Source organism: Balearica regulorum, chromosome 25 (assembly GCF_011004875.1).
Source record: "Balearica regulorum gibbericeps isolate bBalReg1 chromosome 25, bBalReg1.pri, whole genome shotgun sequence".
In the NCBI taxonomy this organism is placed as follows: Eukaryota; Metazoa; Chordata; class Aves; order Gruiformes; family Gruidae; genus Balearica; species Balearica regulorum.
Genome location: NC_046208.1, coordinates 15894 through 39995, shown reverse-complemented (window position 1 = coordinate 39995; position 24102 = coordinate 15894). Strand labels below are relative to the sequence as shown.

Sequence of the window (24102 nt, the reverse complement as noted above, 5' to 3'; positions counted from 1 at the left end):
GAGGGTAGATTTGGCAGATTTGGGTGTCTGTGTAGAAACTCCCAAACCTGGGGGGATATGCAATACAGGCAGGGACTCTGGCTGCATGTTGGTCTGCAGAGTGATGAGAAGCTCAGGATGGGGACAGAAAACCTTGGCTTTCCCCATGCCCGGACCTGAAATGATCACAGAGATTTGCCTTGCTCTTTCTGTCCCCCTCCCTCTATTAACTGCCTAAAATTCTCCTCAGCTTGTGGGTACCACAGCCACTCTGCTGCCTCATCCATCAGTGCATGGTGGACGTGTCCACAGCCAGGCCTGGGGCTTACACACATCCATCTTGACCATTTTCTTCTCCAGTTCCTTGCTGGCAGTTAGAAAACAGAAAATATCCGTTTACAGTGAATGAGAGCACAGAAATCTGAAAATGAGGAGTCAGACTGCCCAAAACTGACTTAAAATTCAGAAGATGACTTTGGAAAACCCCTTGCACTGGGTACTCCCCACCCCTGGGTGCTGCCCCACCATGGCACAAGCTTGGGACACTTGCAGGACTTTGAATGAGCCTCACTGAATCCCCTGACTCCGGCAGCTGGGGATTTATGAGAAACCCCAGGACAGAGATCCCTGCCATGGAAACACTGTGTGAGCACCAGCACCTTCCTCCAACCACTGACAACCCCATTCCCTCCCAAAATGTGTGCGGGGACCTGTTTTGAGGGGCTGGTCCATGCAGGGCTCCATGCCCAGAGCATCTCCCTGTGGGTAGGGGAGCAGGTGACACTGTCCCTGGAGCCCCCCATGTTTCAGTCCCTCTGTCCCTGCAGTGGAACAGGGATGGTGCAGAGCTCTGTCTGTGCAGGGTTTGGATCCAGCTTCATCTGCACCCCCCAGCTTGGACCTTCTGCTTGTCTCCACTCACAGGCAGAGGAGGTTCTCAGCAAACAAAGCTCTGAGAACCAGGGATGGCCAAGCAGGCTTCCTTGGGTGGAAAAACACCAAAATGCTTATTCCTAGGCTGCTTGGAAAGAGCCAGCGTGACCTGGCCCTGCACAGTGACCTGGCTCCAGCCATGCCACCATCCCTCCCCAACCCCACCCTGGAGGTGGCCTGGCACGGGGATGGGTTCCCGTGGGCCCAGGTGGGGTCGGGTGGAGGTGGCTGGCACACAGGCTAGGGCCAGCTGCCACAGCCCGGGGACACGGAGCGCCGTGCTCCCCGATTCCCACGCAACTGGGCAATCTCTGGGAGGATCTGCAGCGCCTCCGGCTGCGGGGCTGGAGCTCAGGCGCCGGCTTGCAGAGCCGGGTGGCTCGAGGCGCTCATGTCTGCGCTGCCTGTCGAGGCAGAGCCATCCCTTCCCCTGCCTGTCGTCCCTGCCTGCAAAGCCAGGCAGCACTGCTCCTGGGTCGCCTGCCCACAAACCACCATGGGAATCCCTGGGGACATGGGCATAGCAGGATGGGTGACCAGAGAAGCTCGGGGTGGCAGCGGGGGGCTCTGGAGCCCGACTGCGGGATGCTGGCAGAGGTAGGGGGATGCCAACAACTGGAGAAGCTCTGTGCAGGATCTGTGCTCTCCCATACCCTGCGGGGTCCCACAAATCAAAGCAACACCAGGGTAAGCAGCAGAAAGTCCTTTTTGGGGATACTTTTGGTACAGGGAGTCGGGGTCCCCATTGCCTCCCTGAGCATCCCCCATTTAGCCCAAGGACAGCCCAGGGCAGGACAGTGTCCAGCAGCATGGCCACATCACCACACCATCTGGGTATGGCGCCTCGAGGGGTCCCTGCTGCAGCAGCTGCTCTGCAGGCCCTTCTCAATGCGGAGACTCAGGTGGAGCTGTGTCCCTGGTCGTATCCATCTGTCCCAGTGTCACTGGCATTCGGGCAGAGCTCACCATCGCACTGCTTCCTTTGGGCTCAACTTCATCCATCCCATCCCCTGTCCCGCAGGAGAGGCCCGGGGGTCCCCACCAGTCCACCAAGGTCCTGGCCATGTCAGCTGAAGGATGGTGGGTCCCCAGGCAGGGATGTCACCTGTCATGTCCAGAGCCCCAGGTGGTGGCCCTGGTTGTGTCTTTTGCCCCGTCATGCCAAGGGGATGAGGCTTGACCTGTGTCTGCAGCTGTGCCAGCCTGGCTCCTGTGGTGCCTCTGTCCTGCCCCAGGACGGGGCAGGGCCAGCGCCTGCACTGGCCTCCCCGGGGCCACCATCCCCATCCCCGGGCCACAGACAGCCATGTCCTCACTTGCCTGCTGGGATCCCGTTCTCTCCACTGCCCGTCGAGCCGAGGGCCATCTCCATCCTGCTCTTCGGATGCTGTGCGTCCATGGGCTGTCCTACTGGGGCTGTGTCAAACTGAACCACTGCAGAGAAAAGATGCTTGTTACCCACCTGGCCAGCACTGGGACACGGGGCAGGATCCAGCCCCGAGGGGAGCTGGGGAGGGGAGCCACGGTCCTCACTGCCATCCCATGTGCAAGATGGCAAAAAGCCCTGTATCCCTCAGGGCCACCACAGATCAGGGAGTTGTTAGAAAGTCCTTCTCCAGGGATGTGGGAAGGTAAAACCCAGCAGGGGATGCGAAGGGCAGAGCTCAGCCCATGCGGGGCACACGCGACAACTGTCGTGCAGATCCATCCCCACCCCCATCCATGGGACCCCCTCTGTGATTCCTCGGGGAAGCCAAACCACTCGGAGATGGGCCCTGGTGGCTGGGGACCTCATCCTCCAGTGGCTTCTGCACCCTGACCTGCGGCACGGTGGGGGGTCTGGTACCTGCTCGGCAGCTGTGCCGGGCGCGGACGACCTGGATTGCCTGCTGGTTCTTGAAGCGGACGAGGCCCATGGTGATCTCGGCATTCCAGCCCGGGTCCTCCTGGGCACAGCGGAAGTCGATCTCGTGGCTGTCGTCCATCACCACCGTGAAGTAGATGTGCCGCTCCTTCCACTCCACGCACTCCACCGCCTTCATGCGGGCAAAGCTCAGCTCCTTGCGCCGCGAGCCCTTGGGTTCAAAGAGCTGCAGCCCCTTCTCCGTCAGCAGGCACCTCTTCTTCTTCCAAAGCTGCAGCAGCCCCCCGCTCCGCTTCTCCAGCACCCCTTCTCTCAGCACCTTCTCAGGGGTCATAGCGGCTCCTCAGCCCCCCCGGGATCTTCAGTACCTTGTATCAGCACAGCCGGGCATCACCCGCTGGGGGATTTCCAGCACCTCCACGTCAGAGCCGAGCTCCCCGAGGCTAGGACCCCCACAACAGCCGTGCTGCCCCCCGGGGGGACTTGCCACCCTCTGTTCCCTGGCTCTCAAAGGGGTTGAGCAATGGGGTGCCCCATGCCAGCCTCCAGCCCTGTTGCCGGGGCTCTGCTCCCTGCCCCATACAACATGTGGGATCCCCGGCGCCGCGCGCCCCAGGAGCTGTCGCTACATGCCCGGCCGTTCTCCCACTCGCATTCCTCCCCGCCTCGCCTGGCCCCTCCTGCTGCGCAGGCACCCTTCACGCCCAGGCGAAGCCTGTCCAGGCTCGGCGCAGCCCCGCTTCACCCAGGAGGTGCTTTCAGGGTACCCGCAGGCAGGCGCTGCCCCTGGGGTCCTCATGTGAACAGGCAGGGTGTGGGCATGGGTCTGCATGGCAGAGGTGCCGGGGCAGGGCTTGGAGACTTCTGCACGGCAGCCTGGGCATGGGGTGCAGTGCCAGCTGATGGGGGGGGTGCAGTGCTAGCTGATGGGGGGTGTGGTGCCAGCTGGCACAGCGCTGTAGAGTGTGGTGCTGGTGGGGACAGGGGGCTGCAGGGTGCAGCACCAGCCAGGCACAGGGTTATGGGGCGCAGTCTCACTTGCAGATGGGGCTGTGGGGTGCAGTGCCAGCTGGGGCAGGGGGCTCTGGGTGCAATGCCAGCCAGGCAGGGGCTGTGGGGACCCCTGGGTGAGGGCTCAGGAGGGTCGACACATGGCACCACATCTCCAGGCAGGAGACGTGTGGTGTCATCATTCTGAGATGGCTGTGCAGGCTGCCCTGCAATGGGGAGAGCTCTTGACACCCACCACCCACCTGGCCCTGCACACACGAGTGCTGGTCCAGCCCTCAGCACACAGACCTCCCGTCCCCCAAATCCCCTGGGACAGGGATTTGAAGCCCCTAGCCTGTCCCACAGTGAGGACCAGCATCCCCCAGCCTCGTGTGACCTGTGCAGGGCAGCATGCACCCCCAGCGCAGTGCCGGGGCAGCACAGCACAGCCAGGTCCAGCCTGAGTCCACCCTCCTCTGCAGTGAAACACCCGTCTCCTCTCCAGCCTGTCTTGTTCCCACAGCTTCATCTCTTCCTGTGCCAGTGCCTGGCTTAGAGGGGTTCACTGTGCTGTGCTGTGCTGTGCTGTGCTGCCAGCGGGGACATCTGGGCCCTTTGTGCTGGCTGTGGGCTGCCAAAGGGGGTGACGGTCACAGCCTGCTGGGTGGCTGGATGTGCCCCCGGAGATGTGACAGCGTGGGTGTCTTCACCCAGGTGAGGTCTAGAAGGGTGAAAAATGCCCCTGGGGACATGCCGGGGTCACTGTCTGGGGCTGGCAGCCCGCAAGTCAGCCTGCGGCTCCCTGGCACGCAGCCGCTGCTCCAGCACTCACCTCCCGAATCACCCTGCTCATGCCTCTGCAAACCCCAACCCCCCAGTGCCCCCCAGGTGCAGCCCCTCTGGCCCCAGCCCCTCCATCATCCCCAGTCCCTGCCACTGGCATTGCCTGCAGCCAGCGTGGCTGGGGGGCAAGTCTGCAGCACCGATGAGATGCACCTAATTATCCCTCATTAAGAGGGCAGGGCAGTGGCTGCTGGAGCCAGGAACTGGTTCGTGCTCCCCGGGGCCAACCTCGCCATGCTGGCAGAGATCCCAGGTGTCCCAGGAGACCCGGTTTCATGACATCAGGCGGCCTCATCTCCCCTGCGGCCCTTGCCACCCCCGCAGCCAAAGGCAGCGCGGGGCCAGGCACAGCCCAGGGGACCAGCGCAGCCCTGGAGGTCACCCCCAGCACCCCAGCACTTTAGGGAAGAGCAGAGCAGATGTGTGGGTTCCCCCCACAAAGGAGCATCCAAGGCTGTTTTCCCATGCACAGGTAAAGCTCAGCTACAAGGATGCTCAGCCCTGGAAACTTGAGGGAGTAGTTTCGGGACTGTCGCTCCTGGCTCTGCTCTGGTGAGCTGGGATGTCCATGGGCACTTTTGGTTCACTAGCCAGCCTGATCTCCTTCCTCACCACGCTGGGGAGAGCCAAGGGCTGCCAACCCCCGCCTTCCCTGAGACCCCACCTCCAATGCTCACTGCCTCTCTGGGCTCCAGCCACCAAGGGAAGGTCATTTTTCCATGGCCGTGGATGTAAAGAAGCTTTCACAAAGTCTTTCTCTGCTCCTCTCTCCCCAGCTGTCCATTCTCAGACCCGCAGGGCAGGAGGCTCCTCCTGCCGGGCTGCCCAGGAGGCTGATGCTGCAGTTTCCTTCCAGCAAACTCAACAAGACTCACTGCGTCAGGCTGCTGGCAAACAAAAGGTTTTGCTCCGCGGGCTGCCCGTGGTCCCAACACATGCCCTGTGCACACAAAGCCCTTACGAGCAGGTAACAGGGGCTGCCAGGGCTCAGCAGGGGGGGAAGTCCTGCCCTGGGCTGACTCAGCAGCCGCAGGGGCATCATTCCCACAAAGCACTCACAGTCAGGATAGGGCGGTGGCAGCGTGGCATCCCTGGCCGCAAGATCCCCTGGCACCACTGGCCACGGGGCTCGGAGGGCTCCAGTCCGACCCCTTAGAGTAGTAGCATCACCACCAGCCTCCAGGCTGCAGGGTGCTTGGCCACGAGCTGACCCTCTGGTCTGTCTCTTTGGAGGCAGGTTTGGGTCCCACAGCCCCTTTTCCAAGGGCTGGCAGCCCCCCGTGCCGGCAGCAGGGAGGGATGGGTGCTGATGGGTGGCTCTGCTGCCTCTAAAGGGAGTTGGACAACACTTGGGTGCAGGTGTCCAGACGCATCTGGCTGACGGGCACAGGCTGTGCCCGTGCACAGGGAGCAGTAACCAGCAGAGGGTAGCAGACGGTCGCAGCCATCCTGCTGCAGTTTGCGCAGGGGATGCCCAAAAAGCACCTCTGATCCCACTCCGCTTCTCCTGGGCCTTGCCATCACCTCCTCCAGCCCACCTCACGCCCTCTGTCTGGAAGTGCAGCCCCAGAAATGCCTGTCCTGGTCTCTGTCACTCCCTAAGCCACTCTCAGGTGAACAGTGCAACTTCAGCAGGTGTGTAGCACCAGTTGCAAACCCTCAGGGCAACACCCCTGTCCCAGAACACTGCCCATGCTGTCACCTGGGACCTTTGGAGCTGAAAGCTCAGCAGAGAGCCACCAGCCTGTAAAAGAGAGGGCTTGGGGAGACCAAACTTCATTTTTCCACTACCTAGAGAAGGATTGGGAGAAGGGAGACACAGCAGTGAATGGCAAAAGGAGAAAAGAAAATGGGCACAGTTGCCACAAGGGAAATTCTGATGCATGTAAGGAAAATAACTGTCTCTGGGTGTATGGTGCATTGATGTGACAAGACCCATAGTGGTGGGACCTCCATCCTTGGAGGGTTCCCAAACCTGACTGGAGACCACAGGCTCTGATCACCCTGACCTTTGGAGCTGGCCCTGCCTTATGCAGGAGGTTGGACTCAAGACCTCTGCAGGGCCCTTCCACCCTGTGTCCTTCTGTGACCCCATGAAATCCAAATCCAGCATTTTCTCCTGGCTTTGACCAGGCCTCCAGGAACAAATGGCCTCTGTGGGGTCCATCACACTTGCAATATGTCAGTAACTCCCCTCTCTCTGACACAACCGCTGCAACTATGGAAGAGGATACTAAAGACTTGTTCTAGCTTTATAGACTGAACAGCACTGCTTGGGTGCAATCCCTGCCTGTGGCACATCCAGTGGAAATGCCGCAGCAGCACAGCATCCACCCCACACTCACAGAGAAAGCAGGCAGCTTCCTAACCCTGCCATGCCTCTGCAGGGGAGCGGGGCCTCTGCCAAATGAGGGAGCCAGGTTTTGGTCTCCACACTGAGGGTGGTGTGTGAGCCCACTGTGCTACAGCTCCCGACCCACTACTGCATCCCTGAGCCTGGGCTGTCTGCTCCACACACCAAGTGTCATCTGCTCTCACCTCACCAAACCCCAACCACACACCCCAGAGCAATGGGACTAGCTATAATTTGGGTCCCTGGCTGGGAAACCTGGAGTGGAGGGGGATTTTTTGAGATGTTTAAAGAGCTTACTTTCCACCTCAGCTTCAAAAACATTGTGTAAAAACTGAGGGTGTGATGAATGGGAGAAAGTGCTTAAGTTGATAAAGGAGCCCAAGTCCTGCCCCACAAAAGGATTTCTGCCTCTGTTGTGCTTCTCAAAACACTACCCATCTCATTTATTCAACCACAATGTTTATAACTTTAAAAAAACAACTGTGGAGTTCATAACTCTAAGCTGTAGCAAAGCTGATCTTGTGGGTATGTCACACCGGTCAAACGAGAGAATCACAGAAAGAAAGAAAAGAGTTTAGATGAAAACGAATTAAATCTGGGAAGCTGCCAAACTGACGGCTTAACGATCGACAGTGCTGTTAAAAATCCAGGGAGTAGGTGAAAAGTTGTTAATTATTCAGCACTGCTGGGCACGCCTGTTTGGAGAGGCTCCACATAAAAGCACTGATAGAGGTTTCGATAGGGTGTGCACACGTGTTGTGCTACCAAAACACCCAAGAAGGTCTGTCCTGGGCCTCCCAGCATCAACTGCTGCTTTTGAAATGGTTATCCACCATGGCAGCAGAGGGAGAGCCCGGCTCAGCTGACCCGCAGAGCTCAGCTGGCCACAGCTGGGCCATGTCAAATCGCACTGAGTGGTTCCTGCCTTCATGCTGTAATTGCAAGCCACGACTGCAAACATTTCCCATCCTCCCTCTACCTCCTGACCTCCAGCTCTGGTCACCAGTGCACCTCCTCAGCCCCAGATGGGGAATAAACTCTCCGGCAAGGCCATGCGTGGGTCAGCTTTGACGTTTATTGCTTGCTCGGTGACATGGCATGGCACGGCTGAGCTTGCATCCTGGCGGCATAGGCAATGCAGAGCAGATCATTTCAGGCGCACAGGTGGGTGCGAGCTGTCTCCCTGCTGGCACCCACACCAGCAGGACCCGATGGGGACAATGCTGGGACTCCCACAGCTTCGGGGTGCGCTGGGTCAGGGCAGGGAGAAAGGGGCTCGTGCTGTGAAGCAGCGGGTGCTTTTGATGATGATGAGGATGTTCGCTGCGGGTGCAGCCCAGGCTGGTCTTGACAAGCCCTGAGCGAGTGGAGAGCCCGGCTCCTGGTGCCTCACTGCGAGTGGATGAGTGCCCCAGCGCCTTGCCCAAAGCCAAAGCCCTTGGGACCGAAGTTCTTGGCGTAGCAACCTGCAGAGGACAAGAACGGAGAGATAGGTAAGGCTGGCAGCTGAACATGAGCAGGTCCTCCCCTCGAAGCAGGCACTGCCTAAACAGGACAGGGTTTGCTGTATTTGTTGGGCGAACAGAGAGGCCCCAGGCGGGAAATCCCATGGCTCCACAGCCAGCCAGTGCAGCCAGCCCCCATATGCAGCTGCTGGGGCCACCACCTCCTCAAACCTTGGTCCCATCCCGGTTCCCTGCACAGGGGTTTTCACCACCTGCCTCCACCCTTTGGAGTCCAGTACCAGCCAGTGGGGAAGGCGGCACTCACCTTTGCAGTAGATCTCCCCGTCTTTGTCTGCCAGGGTGGTAGACTCCAGGCTTTTGCCACACTTGGCACAGCGGAAGCAGGACTTGTGCCAGGACTGCGGGACAGGAGCAGAGCCCAATCAGACAACACCCAGGGACAGGGCAGCAATGCTTTGGCTACCAAACGGGGTCACTTCTCTGTTTCTGACCCAAAGCGGTTGCCAAAGAGGTCTGAACGGGATGAAAGCTTTTCTCTGGCAAGAGCAAGCAGTTCTCCCAGCCCCAGGGGGGGAAGATAGAGAGGAAACATCAGGTGTGGTCACTGCTCCCATGTTAATCTGGTTTTAGAGAGCTTTTGCCCCGACTCGCTGCAGTCATTTGTACAATTATTTGTAAGGAGCAATCACCCTCCTCGTTGGAGGTCATCCTCTCTGAAGCACCATGGCAAATCCCCCGAGTTATCCAGCTGAGATTGGCTGCTGCTGTACTCAGCCTGGGGGGTGGCAGCAGGGTTGGGACACCTGCCCCTACGCAACTACAGCTCCAAGGAAGGCAGAAATCAGCCAGTGTTTAAAAATAAAACTCCCCCCACGACTCCACCAGTCCTCTGGGGATAAATGAGCTCACAGCCTTTGAGCAGACCTAGAGTAGCCGGAGCTGCTCACGGAGGAATTTAAGTAAACACTTAGGAAAACATGAAACCTTTTTTGGAAGAAAATGTGAAATTAGGGGGCTGGAGGAGGAGGTAGCAGATGGAGTCATCCAGCAAACATTAGCACATGAAATACATGCTCTGGAATCCTCTCTGGGTTTGCTTGAGTGTAAGTGCTTTGCCAGCTTTGGTTGCCTGTAAACATCGACCCCAGAAGCCTACCAGGAAGCTCAGATCATGATTTTAAGGGTAAGTTTGGCTTCTGACCCTGGTCTGACCTTCTCCATGTCCATCAGAAATCCCTGCACTGCCAACTAGGGTATGATGATGCTGGGAGGCTCTTTCTGTTGACTAGATGCCTCCTTTTCTTGCTCTGGGGACAGAGGACAAACACAGAAATCCCAGGGAGGATGGAGCACAGCAGGGGTAACCCAACGTCACCAGCGAGGCAGTGAGGCTTTCCCAGGACAGCCATCCCATCCCCTGCGGCACAAAGCCAAGGAGCCTGACCCGGTTGCCTTGGCAAGCTCTGCATGCGTACCCAAGGGGACCTCACCCAGGGGCCCAGGGCTGACAGAGCAGAAGGTGTCCCCACGCCTTACTGAGGGCTTCCCAGAGCTGGGGGAGGATAAGGCCACAGCTCGGAACACAAAGGACCCTGGTGAAGTGGTGAACTTGACATAAGAAGTACCATGGCTGTTGCAGAGTGTCCTTGACATCTCACCCTGAGCAGATCACGAGCAGAACAGCCCAAGAGAGATGCACCGAGCTCATGCCCACACCTCCAAAGACCTTGCCCTGCCAATGGACAGCACTGACCATTGGAATTCATTCCCTGCCCTGAATTAGGGCTGCAGCATCCTAGCCTGCAGCAGAGGGTGGAGAAGGCTCACTGGACGTTGCACTTGTTCAGTTAGCAGTGGCAGTGGCCATGGCCCACATCACTGCTCATCCTCCCAACACATCTAGCAGCAGGGGCAGCTACTGTGACCTCTGCTGGGCCGTCCTCCAAATATTTAGTGTAAAATGTATTTCTCTCCCATCTACAAGTCTGTAAGAGTGATGTAGCCTGGAGAAACTGGTTTCCAGACACGCCCAGCTCTCCTTTTGGTGCCAGGCTTCCAGGTGAGCATGGCCACTGGACCCCAAGCCCAGCCCTGGCTGGAGGCGCTAGCAGCCCAGCCTGCGGCAGCCTGTGGGTCAGGTCAAGACCTTCCTGAAGGTTTCCCTGCCACACAGCAACTTGTGGCATGTGTGTGCCCTGTCCACTCCATCCCTCTTCTTACCTTTCCAGCTCCAATCACCTTCTCGGCTGCATACACCGCTTGACCACAGCGAGGGCATCCATCAGAACCTTCGACTTTCTGGGCCATTCTGGATGCATTAGGGTTGGTGGGTCGGTGGGGCTGGCCCCTGTGGATGGGAGGGAGTTCATGATCAGGGCTGCACAAGCAAGGTGGATGAGGGAAGAGCTTTGTGCTCTGGGGTCCCCAACATAAGAAGGACATGGAGCTGTTTAAGTGAGTCCAGAAGAGGCCATGAAGATGATCCGAGGGCTGGAGCACCTCTCCTATGAAGACAGGCTGAGAGAGTTGGGATTGTTCAGCCTGGAGAAGAGAAGGCTGCGGGGAGACCTTAGAGCCCCTTCCAGTACCTAAAGGGGCTACAGGAAAGCTGGAGAGGGGCTGGTGACAAGGGCAGGGAGTGACAGGCCAAGGGGAATGGCCTGAAGCTGCAGGAGGGGAGATGGAGATGGGATGTGAGGCAGAAATCCTTCCCTGTGAGGGTGGTGAGGCCCTGGCACAGGTTGCCCAGAGAGGTTGTGGAGGCCCCATCCCTGGAAGTGTTCAAGGCCAGGTCGGATGGGGCTTTGGGCAACCTGGGCTAGTGGAGGGTGTTCCTGCCCATGGCAGGGGGTTGGGACTAGATGGGCTTTAAGGTCCCTTCCACCCCAAACCAGTCTGGGATTCTATGATTCAATGATAAATCCCAACCCAGTTTGGAAGGGCATGGAGCTTTGGGCACAACATGTTAAGCCCCATGGAAACTTCAGCCTCACGGCTGCGTGCTAAGAGGGGATGGGCAGCATGCTCAGGCAATGCAGACTTGTCCCATCACGCCCCATCCTACTCTGCAAATAGGGTTCAGCGGGTTTCCCTTGAGGAGCAGAAAGGCAGGGCAGCCCATGGCACTCTCCAGATTAGATACTGCTGGAAGTTCAGTGTGGGCTACACAGCCAAGCATCACAAGCAGACAGATGTGGAGGAGAAGGTGCCCACAACAGCCCATTTCAAAAACAAGACTGAAACTCACTCTTCGTATTTGATTCCCAGAGACTCGCCCTTGTCAGTGCTCAGGGTTCCTGCTCCCTGCCCGTATCCATAGCCCTTGGGGCCGTACTTCTTGCCGTAGCAGGACTTGCAGTAGATCTCCTCTCCGTGCACAGCAACAGTGGTGCTGTCCAAGTTCTTCTTACACACCACTGGAAAAAAGGGGAGGGCCATGCCATTAGCCTGCACATCCAAAGCTCACTACTTAGCTGGAGAAAACAAGTCCTCACAAAGGATAGTACAACTCAGCTTTCAAGGAGTAAGGAAACCTTAGACAAGATCCTCATTAAACATTAAATGGAGTGCATGCAAAACAGTCAGAGATAAGGATTGCAACAATAACTTTGTCTAGCTTTAAAAGGAAGCAACCACCAAAGTTACAAGGTTGATACCAAGAAAAGGCTCTGTTAACCCTCTTGATGCTGGTATCCTGGAGATGCACTTAAATCAGGGAGGGTTGAAATTTCCCTAGAAATCACCGGAGGATTCACCAGCAGAGGGATGGACGTCCCTGCCCCACTGAAGCTGCAGCTCTGCCACACTCCTTGTCTGCTGCAAATACGCATTCAGGGGAAAATAATGCAAACAAATCTATTCTTCCTCATGTTTAGAGAGACTAAAAGCAGAGCTGCAGCCACTTTCACAGCTGATGCACTGGAAGCTTTTTGGCATATTACGCTATTGTACACAGTTGATTCTCCATATCCTGAGACCACCATGGAAGACATTCATGCTAACACATGTCACTCCTGGTCTGTGATACGATTAGGGTGTGTGCATAGGGTGGTCTCAGGTGAGGAACACTAACTGAGCTGGGGATTCAAGCCTCCGGGATCAATATGAGATGTAAGATGGGAGAGGAGGAGACAGCAGCCAGGCTTGAGGTCCCATCCAGAGCTTGAGCTTCGTGCTGGGCTCAGGCCACACAGACTCTTCTCCTGATTTTTAGGTTTTCCTGACTCCTGTCCCAGCTCTGATCTCAGCCTCCATGTCGGCTTCCAAACCCTTCCTGGAACACGCCGCCCAGCAAGCCGGAACAGGAGGTGAGCAGCACCCAGACGGGCTCACAGTGATCTCCAATGTTTACCTGCCCTGGTGCAGGATCCAGATGCCTGGGGGAGAGTCCACAGTGCTGGCAGACAGCCCTGAAACAGATCCTGTTACAGCTGCGACACAGCCTTCCTCATCCCGCTTACATGCCTTAAACGTCGAGGCTTCCAGCAGCCCATTGGCCTCTTCACCAGCAGAAAAGTTTCTTGGCCTTTACCAATATCGCAGGAATGCAAACACAGCAGAGCTCTCCTCTTGGAGCCGTGCAAACCGCGGCACAAGACATGGGGGAGAGAGGCAGCCTTCCTTGGCCCAATTACTAAATATGGTGCTTCTCCTCTGGGGCTGCAGAGAACCGAATGTGCTGCTGCCAGGAGAAGGAGGTGGAAAGGGAAACATCTCCTGCCATCTAAGGAGGATCTGGCAGGCTCTCCTGACCCACCACAGCAGGAGCAGGGATGGAGCACGCATCCCTGTTGAGAAAGACCAGCTCTGGTTAACTGGTCCCATAGCTGCCAAGCTAATGTGCTGGTGTTAGGGTTCTCTCTGCATTACCCTGGAGCTCATCAGGAGTGACGTCTCATTCAGACAGACCCCCCCCAGGAGGGAAATTTGGGCACTTTTACTGGCACATTTAAAGACCTTTTTTTCTAAGGGTAGGAGTGAATGATCTCGGTACCATCTGCCTTTCTCTCCCACCGTGCTGGGTGGATTTAGAGCTCTAAGCTAAGAGTCCCTCATCTGTACTAGCCACAGATGCTTTGAGAGGCAGCAGAAAAATTCTTTCCCAGTCTGCTTCCTAGAAATCAGCCCCCAGCTCCAGGGTTTCTGCATTACAGAAATTCCAGCGTGCCGCACTCATTGAGTTAAGGACCCTTTGTTTTTCTAAGCGCAGAGGAGTTGCTCCACAAAACAATTAGACAAGAGCTGCTGCTACTTTCAGAGGCGAAACAGCCTCCTTACAGAACATTTCTGCCGTGTACTATTGACTCAGTTGGATTCAATCCACTGAGTCAATCACCAAGTCACTCCCTGAGCCAATCTCCAGCTCTAATGCACTGTGGTAGGTTTGGCTCCTTTTCGATTATATTTTGTGCAGATCAGGTCAAAGAAGTATTTGTTTTTCCGCCCTAAAGATAATGACTTCAAGTTCCTTGATGAGGCCCAAACGCAACACTGAGGAACAGGCTGGGAATGCAGGAGTTTGGTGCAGCTCAGCATCACCCGCAGTCTGCGGCACAGGACTGGGAACAGCAGGCAGCACGGTGGGCTGGCATGCAAGCCATGGCCTGAACTGGGGACATGGCAGCTGGGATTATGCTAACCGGTGGGTTATGCATGGAGCATGATTACGTACGTCTGCAAAGCACAGGGACGGAAGCCCTGGCTGTAGTCAGCTCTGGACCACTCCCTGGTGACTTGTTTCCATAAGCAGACATGGGATGACCTTCTCCTCCACTTTGGCCATGTATTCCCTTCTTGAAGCAATGCTTTTTGCCTGTTTTCATGGTTCCTGGGGGCCTGCCCCACACTCTAGGAAGTTTTCCCTAGTAATCCAGCCGTGTGGACAGGGAAGGGCAGATGAAGTGCAACAGGATCTTAGTTCCCATACTGAGGTCTTCCATTGACATGGACTCAGATGGTAAAAGCCAGTGATGAGGAGGAAGTGAGGGTAACATTCCCCGCCCTCCTTATCTGAGGCTGCAGAAGAAACACAACTTCCTGCTGCAGAGAGCAGCCACAATAAGGATGCAGCCTGCCACCCGCCCTGCATGCCCAGGGAAAGCCTTTCTGCAACTCCCTTTCTTAGTCCTCTCAAGCCAAAGCAAGGTTTCCAGCCTGGAAACTCCCAGACACAAGAGCTATGGGCGATGGTGGGCACTCTTCACGCTGCCCAGGGAGCAGAGATGTGGCAACAGCCTCTCTCTCTCAGATCTGCATCCATCTGTGCATGCCGCAGCCCAGGCAGGCTGGCCAAGAAGTACCCAGTATCCGTGCCGGGCGGACGGACACAGGAGTGCGGCAGGGAACGGCCCTATGAGGACACTGGTATTTCCCTGCTGGAATAGGTCTAATGAGATTAGTTCTAGCTGTGTGCCTGTTTATACACCCTAGCTCTGCTTGTTGCCTACATGGAAAAGATCAGGTCTGTGCTCCCTGCTGCAATGGGATGGTGAGACTGGGAACAGTGTACAGGAACCAGCTGAGAAAATGTTAAATCTCAGTGGGGCCCTGCAGCAAGGACAGCTCTGAAGATGCACTTCTGCATCTGTCAGAGAGTAGCAGTAGTGTGTTGATGAGCCATCAGTGGATACAAGCAACATGCACACTCCTGTTAAGACATGAGAATCACTGGTTCTGCCTTCAAGGGCAGGGTACAGAGATCTGGTAAAACACAGGCTGAGGCCAGTGGTCATATTTCTGTTGAAATGTCCTGCAGACCCCTGGATGTGGATGTCCCAGATTTAAGAAGCTGGTCTCAGCACTGTAACTTCTACCTGTCCCTGCACTGCTGCCCTAGTATCCCCAAAGGGCCGGGAAGGGCATCTGGGGACCTGCAGCATGAAGTCAAGAGGATTTGTAGGTTTTTGCAGAGCAGAGGAAGGGACCTCTGCAGCCAGATCCTGTTCTGCTGCCCTTCCCTGGACATGACACTTGGGTTCAAATATACAACAGAGACACCCTCTGCAATAGCAGATTTGCATGCAGGCAGGCCTGAGCTGATACTTTAGCATTTCACTTCCATCAGCAGAAGGACCAGGACAGGACCACGACGTCTTCTCATCATCTCCTGGGACACAGGGGCAGATCTCATGCCAGTTCCCAAGGCTCAACCACCTTTTTAGTGTGGCAAAGCCACTTAGAAGACTAAAGCTAGCATCACCTCAGAGCATTGCATGGGATGTGCCGCCTCCTGCCACCACTGTTTGGGAAGTCCCTGTCTCATGCTCCAATGCTGAACATCTGGAAACAGTCTAGAGGATTCAGCTTAGCCTTTCCGTGGTGTAGGGACAGACTAAGTCTTTGCATGGGTGCTGGCTGAGGCCAGCCCTGACAGCTTGGATGATCCCTGGTGTCCTGCAGCAGAACTAACTTCCAAGGCTGGAGAAAAGCAGACAGCCTGCCACACAGCTCCCACAGCAGGGCTGTTTGTAGAGAAATCCTAGTGAGCATTTACACAGCCCATAAACAGGACATGATGGGGCACCCAGCCAGTGGAGAGCCAGGAAGCGGGGCAGGAGGGGTGAGGGAAGGGCTGGTACTCACTGCACAAGAAGCAGGACTTGTGGAAGCTGCTGCCTTCACATTGCACCTCCTCAGCGAAGTACACCGCTTTCTGGCAAACGCCACATTTCTTTCCTCCTCCCCAGTTTGGCATCCTGCAGAAAAAGCACAGGCAGAAGCAGCGTCAGGGCAGGAGGGCAGGTAGGGTGCTGGCCAGGTGGGAGGCAGGGATGGAGCAGAGCGAGGCAGTCAGAGTGGGCACCTGTGGGCTCCAGCAGCCGTTCCACACCTGCACATGCAGAGACCATCCATGGATGTTTGCTGTTTGCACAGATTCACAGGGCTGCTAATTAGCAGAACTTGGGATGCCCACGGGACCCATCGTTACAGCACCCAGCAGTATCAGCTGCCTCCTAGGGACCACTGCTCCTGCCAGCCAGGAGCAGCAGAAATCCCCCTGTCCTGGAGGCCGTGGGACCTCACAGCTCCTTTCTGTACCAGGAAAAGGGAGGAAGCAGGACAATGATGGGAGATGGCGCTCACAGACGTACCCACGGTTCCAGCACCTTGTTAGACCACACTCCTGCCATTACCCCTCAAAAGGGAAACGCAGCAATGGCCAGGCTGACTGATCCTTGGTGCTGGAGAGTGTATAGGTTGTCAACCCAGCTGGAAACAGTTTTGGCTTCTCCTCCCTGAACACCTCTTCCATTTCTGTCACCACAAGGCAGGTGTATATTCAGGGTTGGCCAAAGGGCAGGAGCTGACCCCTGATACCACCAAACACAGCGGGCTCTGGCACCGCGTCCCCCATAGCATCATTAGCTTGTGCCTTGCGTGGCTAACTGCTCATACATTCCCCCTGTACTCAGGCATCTCAGTCTCCTCCAGGACTACAGGTACCATCACAGAGGCTGGGAAATCACCAGCCCCAGGAACACAGGCTCACACGAAGGGCAAACACCTGAGCACCAACCTAACCTACCATGCAGCTCCTTGGCAGGACATAAATGCTTCTATTTCTCTCTCGTCTTTCCTGAAATGTATCTGATGAGACATGATCAAGAGGCCCCTTGATCTGGAAGTTTGCAGATAACCCCAAAATATTGTGAGCAGCTAACACAAGTGGCAGAGCTCCAACACAGAGGGGCCTTGATACTGTTGAAGACAGGGCCAACATAAACCTCAAGACATGCAAACAACAAAGTCCTACAAGGAGATTCTGAGAAAGGCAGGCTGGTCGAGTGTGGCCAAAAGAAGGCTAAGGAGGATCTAACAGCAACCTATGGTTGCTACAAAGACAACAAAACACTTTTTGGTGGTGCCCAATGATATGAGAAGAGTCAATGGACACAAGCTGCAGCTTGGGAGGTCTCCAGAGGCCTCTCTCCATCAACACTTCTGTAATTCTCCACCCTGCACCCACGTGGGAACAGGCAGCAGAAGTCACCTTCCCCTTTCCAGGTACAGCTGTGTGTTTCCCAATTCCTGAACAGCTAAAGCAGCAGGACAAGGTCCCCAAAACCAAACACCATTTTCACACTACACTGTGTGCCACCCCACAGCACGTGCAGGATCTCATCCCCTCCCTCAGCTCGGCTGCATGGCTATGGGGAAGGAGATCTGGGTCTGACGGGGCACAGCCTCGGAGCCCACTCCTTGCAGCAGCTCCGAATCCCTGGGTCACCGCAGGCAGCTGAAGCCCCATCTCTGGGTTTCCAACCGCTGGGCCAGCAGCACTGCCCTGCCTGCCATGCAGCTGGGGAGATGGATGCTAAACACAACAGGGCTGGGGGCCGTATAAACCTCAGACAGAGAGAGGAAGGAGGATGAAGCGCTGCAAGCCCTCTGCCCTCAGGCACAGCGATAATCTCCATACCTGCCAGTGTATGGGAAAGTCGAGCTCTTCCCTGTGTAAGAGTATTTTGTCAGGCAATACAAAAGGGAAATTGATCTCAACCTGGTTATTATAGCAGGCAGGGCAGGAAGGGTGCGGGTCAGGGCTGGCACGCTGGCAGGGCTGTGCACGGAAGATCTCGGCACAGGACAGACAGGCGGAGCTGTGGAGGGTGAAGGAGTGGGGGCTGGCGGGGAGGCTGTGCTGGCTGCAGGATCCAAGGAGCTGTGTTTGGGGTGTGATTGCAGCAGCTGGGAAGTCTCTTTGCTGAATGTCCCGCGGGCTGGGCTTCCTACCACTGCGCAGCCCGTGCCAAATCCCTCCCTTCCCACCGGATCATTCCATTCCCAGCCTTTGGATTGCCTTAAAAGGATACAAACTGTTTCTCTCCAGAGCCTGTTTTTTTTCCCCCTGCACCAGGAGGAGGGCCTGACCTGGTTCAGGAGTTTCCTTGGAGGGCAGAAACATGCAGCGGCATCCCTCTGCCAGCCCAGGCAGCGCAAGTACCCGTGCCTGTATGGTGTGGGAGTCCACTGGCCCCTTTTGTCCCCATGCCCACATGTGTCAGACCCCTTGTCAGGAATAACGTGACACTGGCTACAATTTCTCTGGGTCCCTCATCCCTTTCCAAACACAACAGCCAGCAGACCCCGTCTCTGGGACTCCCCAGCCCTGATTTTGTTGGGCAGCCTCATGCAGGCAGCCCCTGCCTCAGTACTCCTGCCATTGCCCCCTGCTCCACAGCCAGGGCATCTGCAAGCATGCTCGGGAACAAACTGCCTGGCTTGGTTTGGAGCCGTTTGCTCCCCTTTGCCTCCACGACACATTTTTTTTCCCCTTTACAGCAGCAGCAAAGGAAAAGGCTCTGTTTGTCCCAAACAGCAGGGTTCATCTGCCCAAAAGAAGACATCAGCAGTGGGGACACCTTCCTCTGAGCTGCCTCTAAGTCTATAGGAGGAGAAAAGGTGCTTCTGGGTGAAGCTTATCTGATGTTTGCCCCAAGAGGAGTTCAAGTCCTTTTGCTGCTTATTTTCCTCCATCCACCATGGGAAGGTTGCAGGTGCCTCCATGTGGTTTCAACAGCTTGACTGTGATTTCGGCAGGTGACTCTCACCATGAAGCACCCAGCAGCACAGATGCAGCCCCAGCAAAGCCACATCCCAGCAAGATCTCCAGGCACCCACCAGGATGGATTTTTTTTGTGGAGAAGGACCATAAAAATGAGTTTGTCCTGGGGATACATGGGCTTGTGATAGCTCACAGCTGGGAACAGACAAAGCCTGAGGTAAAATTTAAGTTGCAGGGAATTCCCTCTTAGTCCAAAATGTACACAGGCACATGCTGAGAACCTGGCTGGCCACACCAAAGACCAAAAAGTGGTTTATGCTACAGGTCAGTATCAGCAGGAAAAAAAAAAGAACAGGAGCGTCCTGCTCATGGAGCAAGGGATCTGCACCGGCCATCTCAGAAACAAGATCCTTACAATAGCCATCTACACAGACCTATCATCCCAACTCCCTAATTAATGACTACTTTAAGATATGTCAGAGAGTTTGCAACCCTTTCAGCATTTTTTTCAGAGAACTTTGCACCATGGAGCCGAGCACCATATTCTGTCCAATTGCAACACTTACCAACTGCAGTCACACTTCTCCAAATCACTATTAGACCTATGCAGAATGAGGAGCAGGAGGTGACTATCCTCCAGCCAAAAACCTCACTGAGCATAGGCAAGAGAGACACCCAGGGCTGCCAAAAAACCAAGATTATTTTCCTCCTTCCTGCAGCTCCATATCCCATATACCACAACTTCACACCAAACACAACCAGAGTCCTAGAGATAGCATCCTCAGTGCCAAGCATGGCTCAGCCCCAGAGACGGTCTGTCATCCACTGGGATGAGGCAAGGGGCCTCAAAAACCAAGATACCATCCTTCTACCAACAGCTGTATTGCTGGGAGGCATAGACATGACTGAGGCTTGTGCAGAACCACACAAGTCTGACATGTTTTGGAGATTAATTCCAATTTCAATGTCTAATGTCTGACTTTGCAGCAGTACAGTTCACCAGCTCAAATGTAAGCTACAGACTCACCCACGTTTCAGATGGGTTTGTGTTGCACCAGTTCGGGAGGCAGTCTGAGCTACACTAAACAACCAGGCATTAACCAGTATGGAACCAGTCTGTCCTGGTGCTTTGGGATGTCATCTAAACTTGAGCTTTAAGGGAAAGCAGTGAGCAGATGAAGCCAAGTCATCAGGCAGTAGTAACAGTCAGTCACCCTCTCCTTAGAGTGGGTTGAAAGATCAGTGTGCTCATGTCACTCCAAAGCTGACAATCATGGTTTTACCTGCCCGAGAGCAACTGGTTTGTAACTGCTAGAGCTAAAGCAACACTCGCTGCTGTGTGAACACAGCTTCACTACTACAGGAGCACTCACAGCAGGGCAGGTTCTCCCTCCTAACCCTCTAATGAACATTACTTGCAGCCATCGGGATGTCAGCTCAACCATTCGAGCTTCTGCAATAGCTGGAAAACCTTTCCCACATCCCCAGATATTCTATTAAAATCCTACAGTAATTAATTGCAGAGTAATCACTTTGTGCTTGGAGGAGATCACTGAGGAACAGGAGACTCATGCTGACCCATGTAATAGGTTCTTTTTTTTTTTTTTTTTTTTTGCAATGACAGAGTTAATACAAGTGGATGGCAGGAAAGCATCATCAGTGCTACACAAAATTCACTCTTAATGATGTTCACGCAGGATTATTACACGGCCTGGCAAAGGGACAAGTCAAAGGGGCGGAAACCATAGCAGAAGCCCCAAGCCCTGGGGTCCAGTTACTGCCTTCCAGTTTAGAGAACAGCTGGCATAGCCATGAAATGAACAGAAATGTGGAGGAGACAGCACCTAGACAGATGAGATGTGTAGGCAGAGCAGAAAGGAACCAGCTCATGGGGATACACGTAACACCACGTGGGAAATCACCAGGACAGAGCACCACAGGTTCAGCACTCATAACTGCAATGGGGCCCATGGGGGACTCTGCCCCAGGTAAATGGCATCTGTCACGGAGCAGCTTTTGCATCACCAGGGCACAAGTTGAAATGGCCCTACCAGAGGCAAGTTAGAAGTATTCCCCCCTGTCCCCCTGCCATGTAATCAGCCAAGTGGAGCAGTGATATGAGGAGACTCTGGGCTGGCAACAGTGTAAATGTGGATAAATGAAGGTAATTTGTGATACAGTGATGGGGTCCTGACGCTGGTGAGCACTTGGACATAGTAAAACACTGAGCATCACCATGGAGAAATCAAAGAACTGACCCAGGAGATGCAGCTGTTGTGGATCAGACATCTCTGAGGGCTTTGTTCGGAGTGGAGGGGAGAAAGTCAGGAGGGTCCAAGCTCCAGAGCGATCATTGCACATGGCTTGTCTACTCTACAGTTCCCAAAGCAGCACAGTCAGGAATTACTTCTGCTGCCACTACTAAGGCAGCCTTCAGGTTTGCTGTGCCAGGGAAGGGGCCAGCACAAGGCCAGCACCATGCTGAGCCGCCTGCCAGACACTGCTATCGGTGAGCACTCCCCAGCCATGACGTGCCTGCAGACCGACACACCATTGCCTGTGACCACACTGCTCCCCAGCTTCGGTTACAAAGGCAACTTGAAAGTTTTCTATCACAACTGGATTTCTCAAAGAAAATCCCAATTTTATCCAGAGCAAAAGCCAAAAGCATTTTCAGCTATGCTAAGAAAAGCTACTGACTCCTGCAGGAATCAAAATCCATAACAAAGCCCTTCTTTTCACTGTTTGGCCATGTCCTTGTCATTTTGTGCTGCCTCACAGGAGCAGGGAGCCGAGTTCAGCTGCTCCAGAGGCTGGGTTCAGGCACTCACATCCCAGCCGGAGAGACCCTGAACCAGGAGACAACAGAGTCTGGCTGCGAGCTGGACAGACGGTGCCCACTGACCTGCGGGAAGTATGGTGCTGGCTGTCGAGTGGTGGCAGGGGCAAACAGCTACTTGCCAAGCGGTGAGTCCTCACCAGGGCTACAAGTGGTGACAGCAACTACGACGCCTTTCCAGCCTCACCACCAAAAGAGCCAGGAGGTGCAGCGCCCAAAGTTGATCTCACACTTAAGAATATTTTAGCACTTGCACCTTCTCACCCAGTCCATCCTTCCCTATACCTAATACTGCGACTTGGCAGCATCCGGTACTTTTGCTAAGTGCTAATTAACACACCGTCTTACACGCTGGCCCTGCTACCAGCTCTGAGGTTTGGAAAGCAGCACCTGAAGCTGTGCTCGAGTGAGTGCCCAGCCAGGTCCTCAGCCATGTAAATCTCTGTAAAGCGACATCAGTCCACAGCAGCGGAGACAATTGAGCCGGCTCAGCCTCCCCAGGTGTAAGCTTTATTCAGGCTGCAAAGTGAAACGATAGCAGAGCCTGTGTTTTGGAGAGGGGATGGGGCCCAAGGACTCCACTCACAGCCCAGCCCAAGACCACAATCCTGAGATTTCCCCTTGCAAAAGGGAACAGGAACACTTAAGGCGGGGGGGGGTTTAAGATTACCGCCAGCAGAAAGTTTGGTGTCCCGGCAGGAAGTGACCACACTGCGCTGATGCCCGCTCTCTGCGGGGTTAGGAAAGTTCACCCGATCTGATGCAAGAGCTTTGGCTTCCGCATCTAGTGTCATGTGCATGGATGCTCACGCCATTTCGTGCCTCAGTGCGCCCCACCGCGCCCGCGCCCACCCCACGGGCGCATGGCGGGCTCTGTGCCTCTGCTCCAGCCCCCAGCCCTGCATCTTACCCCAGCTGAGGTGCCTGGGGGGCCACAGCCAGAGCCCCCGGGATCTGTCCGGGAGAGGGCTGGGTGTCGGGGAATGCGGGGATGCGGCAGCGCGGAGGGATGGAGACCTGCCTGCCCCGGGCCGGGAGGAGCAGCAGCCCCGGGGGGTCCGCGACGGGGGACCGGGGCCGCCCACGGGAGGGGGCTCCTCTTCGCGAGGCCGGGCGGCCGCCCCCGCCCCGCACCTACCTGCGGCTGTGCCGGGCTGTGCTGGGCTGTGCCGGGTCGGGTCGGTGTCGGGAGCGGCGCTGGGGCTGGCGGCCGCTCGGGGGCTTTTGTTGGCGGCGGGAGAAGGCGGGTCGCGGGGCGGCGGCGGCGGCTTGAGCTCAGCGCCAGCCCGGACTGATGTCACGGCGGAGGAGGGCACCGTGCAAGCCAGCCCCGCCACCGGCCACGGCCCCGCACCCGCCCTGGCGACACCCCCGCCCCGTTGCCACAACAACGCTCTCGTGGGTGCAGGGACGTGGGGTAAGAAATAAACACAGCACGAAACTGCGAGGCAAAGGCTGCTGCAGCGGCGTTGGGAAAACACTTCCAGCACAGCTGGACTGCAAGTCACCGAGCTGTGAAGGGAGGGATCTGAGCAGTGAAAAGGTCAAAGCACTACGGGCAACCGCGGTGCCTGAAGGAGCAGAGATGCTGCCTCCACCTCCCTGATGTCCCACAGACCCTGCCGTATCTTCACACCACACCTTAGTCCCCCCCCTGCCCAAACATCCTGGGAGCAGCCTACAGAAAGTGTGGCTACAGGGCTACAAAGTGTGGCCGCTGTGCTACAGAGCAGCTATTTCCATTTTTTTTCTGTGTGTTTCTACACCAGGGCAACACGGGAGCCCAGGAAGGCCCAGGACCTCATACAAAACACACTAAGGCTCCAGGTAATGCTGTTTCCACGGGAAAAGCTGTGACTCGGTACCAAATTGTCTATCAGGCATTGGTTGCTGCTGTGTGCCCAGGCCACCTGGCAGGACTCTGCAGTCTGATGTGGTTTAGCCCCAGCCAGTAGCTAAGTGCCATGCGCCGCTCGCTCACCCCTCCCCCGGCGGGATGGGGAGGAGAAGGGAAAAACAACGGCAAAGCCTCGAGGGTTGGCATAAAGGCAGTTTACTGGGACAGCAAGGGAGAGGGAAAACAATCAACAACAGTACTGATAACAGATATTCACAATGGGTGATAACAGAGAACGATTTACTGATCCCACGACCAACTGACCAACCCGACGCTCAGTCCATCCCAGAGCCACGCGAGCCCGCCACTGCCCGACTAGCCCCCTTTTATGGTGAGCATGACGTCACATGGTAGGGAACAGCCCCCGGCCAGCTTGGCTCACCTGGCCTGGCTCCTTGTGAAATTAACTCTATCCTTGCCAGAACCAGGACATT

General features: G+C 55.9%; 2 protein-coding genes across 3 annotated transcripts; both read right to left on the bottom strand.

The window, feature by feature from the left end:
* Positions 1-1188: 1188 nt before the first annotated feature.
* PHLDA3 (pleckstrin homology like domain family A member 3) lies at positions 1189-3637 on the bottom strand. Its single transcript, XM_075776049.1, has 2 exons — positions 2759-3637; positions 1189-2346 (listed from the first exon to the last, which is right to left on the bottom strand). The coding sequence occupies exons 1-2, from the start codon at positions 3108-3110 to the stop codon at positions 2225-2227; spliced, it is 474 nt and encodes a 157-aa protein (XP_075632164.1). The 5' UTR covers positions 3111-3637; the 3' UTR covers positions 1189-2224.
* Positions 3638-8019: 4382 nt separating this feature from the next.
* Positions 8020-23043, bottom strand: CSRP1 (cysteine and glycine rich protein 1). 2 transcript variants are annotated; one of them, XM_075776048.1, is made up of 6 exons: positions 22910-23043; positions 16010-16122; positions 11676-11844; positions 10649-10775; positions 8733-8826; positions 8020-8428 (listed from the first exon to the last, which is right to left on the bottom strand). In XM_075776048.1, exons 2-6 carry the CDS (start codon positions 16119-16121, stop codon positions 8352-8354), a joined length of 579 nt encoding a protein of 192 aa, XP_075632163.1. In that variant the 5' UTR covers position 16122; positions 22910-23043; the 3' UTR covers positions 8020-8351. The 2 variants fall into 2 exon arrangements, with proteins under 2 accessions (XP_075632163.1, XP_075632162.1); XM_075776047.1 differs by having other exon boundaries at positions 16010-16126; positions 22924-23033.
* Between the last annotated feature and the right edge of the window lie 1059 nt (positions 23044-24102).

Excerpts from the sequence above, each read along its gene's own strand:
- PHLDA3 (XM_075776049.1), bottom strand. The coding sequence starts at position 3,110 with ATGACCCCTGAGAAGGTGCTGAGAGAAGGGGTGCTGGAGAAGCGGAGC. Across the intron at positions 2,347-2,758 it reads CCGGCACAGCTGCCGAGCAG|TGGTTCAGTTTGACACAGCC; the intron begins GTACCAGACCCC and ends TTTTCTCTGCAG.
- CSRP1 (XM_075776048.1), bottom strand. The coding sequence starts at position 16,121 with ATGCCAAACTGGGGAGGAGGAAAGAAATGTGGCGTTTGCCAGAAAGCG. Across the intron at positions 11,845-16,009 it reads CAAGTCCTGCTTCTTGTGCA|TGGTGTGTAAGAAGAACTTG; the intron begins GTGAGTACCAGC and ends CCTTTTTTCCAG. Across the intron at positions 8,429-8,732 it reads CGGGGAGATCTACTGCAAAG|GTTGCTACGCCAAGAACTTC; the intron begins GTGAGTGCCGCC and ends TGTCCTCTGCAG.